The sequence below is a fragment of the Canis lupus genome, chromosome 25, assembly GCF_011100685.1.
Source record: "Canis lupus familiaris isolate Mischka breed German Shepherd chromosome 25, alternate assembly UU_Cfam_GSD_1.0, whole genome shotgun sequence".
NCBI classification, from domain to species: Eukaryota; Metazoa; Chordata; class Mammalia; order Carnivora; family Canidae; genus Canis; species Canis lupus.
In genome coordinates, this window is record NC_049246.1 from 51,554,432 (window position 1) to 51,558,117 (window position 3,686).

At 55.6% G+C, this 3,686-nt stretch overlaps 1 protein-coding gene across 1 annotated transcript in view; it reads right to left on the reverse strand.

Annotated features, from left to right (window-relative positions):
* The window catches only part of THAP4 (THAP domain containing 4), a 38,568-nt gene that overhangs the window by 33,954 nt on the left and 928 nt on the right, over positions 1–3,686 (reverse strand). The window contains exon 2 of the mRNA XM_038574457.1: positions 1,328–2,493. Coding sequence (XP_038430385.1) covers positions 1,328–2,493 — 1,166 coding nt within the window. The remainder of the gene's footprint in view (positions 1–1,327; positions 2,494–3,686) is intronic.

Consider the following 3,686-nt stretch of genomic DNA (forward strand, 5'->3'; position numbering starts at 1 on the left):
GACCCACGGGACAGAAGAAGAGACGCAGCTGCAAAGTGCAGGTATCAGGAAATACAAACTTCCCTCCAGTAGCCAGAACGGCAAAATAAAACCGAGGAAACGAAGAAGCGAGGATTCACGGACTGTAAACAGCTATGCAGCCTTGCTCGATGGGCGAGGGGCTAGTTTGGAAAGACCTGTAATCGTGGCAGCTGGAGAAGCCTGACGAGAAAAGAAAGGTAGCAGGATCGTGCGGGCTAGGAGAAACTGCAGAAACAGCCTGAGATGAGAGGAGGCCAGTCCATCGCTGGTCCTCCACTGGAGCCAATCTTCCCCTGGTGTGAAGGTGGAAATGCACACAGTGGGTCTGGTTTTTTGCTTTTGTTTTGGCTGTGCTGATGGTTACTGCCCCGGGGTCCAGAAGGTCCTGAACAGCCTGCCACCCGGCGAGCCTTCCCCCATCCCGAAGGGTTCATTACACCCAGGAAGACAAATATCGATCCAGATTAAATGAACAATAACTAGGAAAACATTTTCCATGGATACACGGCAGGTAAAAGATAACTATACTCAAAATGCATAGAATATCTAGAGAGCAATTTTAACAAGTGCCAAATAAGATGAAAAGCAGACACGTAGCCAATAAATCTATAAAACATATCCAACCCATCAGTACAGGTACAGAGACAAGTATGTAAAAGTGTAGAAGATAGTCCAAAAGATCACACAAGCTGCTGGCCGCAAGGACTCCAAGTTGGGAGGCGAGAAACGGGAACCTTCACCACTCCCTAGCCCACGTATTCCTGTAGCATTCTAATTTTTACAAAACAAATATATCCTACTCAAAGAGAGGCTTAAAATCTTGTTAGTTATTAACATTCAAAATGATTTACCTTCAAGGATATTCATTAAAACACAAAGCGCAAGACACTCTCCGTGGTTTAAGGGCCTCCTCCCGTTTCTCTACTACCTCACTATGTCCGCGTTGTTCTGCAACGAGACGCTAGCGCAGTCGGCACCGAGGGTTGAGTGAGGTGTGCAGGAGAGGCGGACTGCCCCCGGATAGGCCGGGGGACCCTGCAGCGAGCACTGCGGGCTCTCCCGGTGGACGTGACACCCCTCCCCTGTCACCCACTGGCCCCTGCTAGCTGCGATGCCCCTCCAGGCCCTGGAGCCGCGTGAGCTCCCGAGCGGGACTCCCTGTCTACGACGTACAGCTGCTAGCAGAGCCTCCTCCCGAGACAGCAGGGCGCTCGCAACACACAAAGGTGACCGGGCCCGCCAGCCACAGCCAGAAAGGTCTCACAACGACCGGGCAGGGTGGGAGCCTCAAGGCTCCGGTACTGACCGCGGCTGAAGGGCAGCAGGCTGCTCAGGTAGGGGAAGCTCACTCTCCTCAGCTCGTCCAGCTTCTCCTGCAGCTTGCGCACCTGGCTGTCGGAGCGGCTGACCCTCTGCCGCAAGGTCTTCAGCTCACCGTTCTTCTTCTCCACCTGCTCCCGCAGGCAGCACACCTGGCTCTTGTTCTGCCGGGAGGAGAAGCAGTAGGAGTGCAGCGAGTCGATGAGTTTGCAGGCCCCCGACGCAGACAGGATGACCTCGTTGATGGACATGGGGCTGGCATCGCTGTGCTCGCTCTGCACAGCTTCCGCTGCTGGCTTCGGGGTGACGTCTGTCGGAGGGGCAGAGGGACTCTGGGAGGGCTTCTGAGGCGTCGCTGTGAGTGATGAGCTCGGGGGACTCTGGGCCAAGCCCTTGTCGGGCCCCGGGCCGGTCCCACTGCAGCTGGGCTCCACGTCTCTCTTCGGCCTCTTTCGGTCAACGGGCTCTCGGGGGACAGAGGCCCTCTCCCGAGCGTGCTTGGAGGAAAAACTGTAAGAATGCAGCGAGCCAATAAACTTGCAAGCCCCGGACCCCGGTGGCGTAAAGTCATCCTTGGAGATGCCACTCTTATCTACCAGGCCTCCGTCCGGGGGGGCGGCGGCGGCGGCACTGTCACCACCAGCATCCATAGCAGATGCATCTGCTTCTCCTTGACCGCCTGCCGCAGGGGCTGGACCATCGCCTGGAGTCCCTTCCAGGGCCTGCCGCGTGCGCTCCTGACCAATGGCCTCCTGGGAGGCTTTGGGTGTAGTTTCACCCTGCAGTGTAGCCTGTTTCCCCTTTCGGGACCCCGGCTTGGCCATCGGGCTTTCACCCAAGGACGACGAGGAACCTGCAGCTCCCTTCCCGTCCGCCCCACTCGCGTGTCCCCTCAGGCCCCCAGAGGCCTTTCTGGTGACCCTTCTCCTCGTGCGGCCATGACCTCCAGGGCCCCTCTTCTTCTCAGGCAGGTGGAAGATGGAGGGCACTGCTGTGGGCTTGAGTAGGCGATGCTGATCCTCCAGCCTTTTGGAGAAGCTGTCTTTGGTGAAATGTTCACTACAGAGGAAAGAATACTTTGTGGGGGTCCAGTTATCCCTCTGAACAGCTTTTAACCACTGGATCAGACGTTTTGAGTCCTTTAGGGGGAACCTGCAGGAAACATGACAACGGAATTAGAAAGAAATCACTAAATGTCTCCTCCCAAATTTATCAACTATTAAAGCAAAACAAGTGTTTCTGCAAATACCTAGTCCTGTATTGACCTTACCCGTTTAAAAACTTACTAAAAACTTAAGCACCCTCTACCTGGAAGTCATCATGAGATAGAAGATGCTGGGCTCATTGCCTACCCTTAAGGAGCTTACAGTTGAGAGCACAGAAAGAATGAAGGGAACTCCTCCCAAGCTGTGGTGAATGTCCCACAGGAGAGGTCGCACAGGATGACATCTGACAACAGGAAAGGCTTCAGGAAGCCCTGGAAATAGTTGCTAGAAACACACAGCTAAACCACCCTCCTGGTGTGCCTCTGATGCAGGCTGGGTGCTAAATCCGGGATGGCGGGTCCCCCTGTTGGAAGCCGGGTCTGCTGTGGCCAGCAGAGATGCGAGCGAGAGGCCGGGAGAGGGTCCCAGATGCTGCGTGGGCCCAGCCTGGGCTGTGACTCAAGCAGTCGAGGATGCGAGGCGACCCTAAGGAGAGGTCAGACTCAACAGCAACAGTCCCCTGTTCTTGCTACAGTCCGGCTGCCAGGAGCAACAGTGTTTTTTAAAAAGCAACCAGCAACTGGAAAACACCCAATGCCGAGATACTTAGTAATCATTTCTTCTCATTTAGACAAGACCTGTCTTCAGAGACCCGGGAGCAACTTCTACCCAGGGCTGGGTGATTATTCCGAGGGCTACGTGCCCCACCTGAGGTCATCTATCCCACCTGAGGCCACTGTGGACCAGAACCAGGACCAAGGCGGATACTATCCCCCCAGGAAGTTCTGGACAACACGACGTCCTACACTTCCTTGATCCTGTGACCCCACTTCCCGAAGACCCGGTTCCCACGTCCTTTGCCCCGCACCAGAGAGCACTGCGAGCGCCAAGGGCGCCCTTCTCCGCAGTGCTCTGCCTGGTTTTCGAAAGCCTGTCGAGGCCTTGGGGACACAGGCCCTGAAGAGAGCTCTCAAGACGGCATGGCCTCTGACCTCTGACCCGCCGCGGCCAGTTCTTCGGATACATTGTAGCAGCTTAAGAGAACACGCAGGGAGGGACGGACTGTAGGTAGCAGGCCACTGGAGCCCTTAAAACTTCACTCCCCGTAACATAAAACAGAAGTATCTGCCAGGAGGCTTT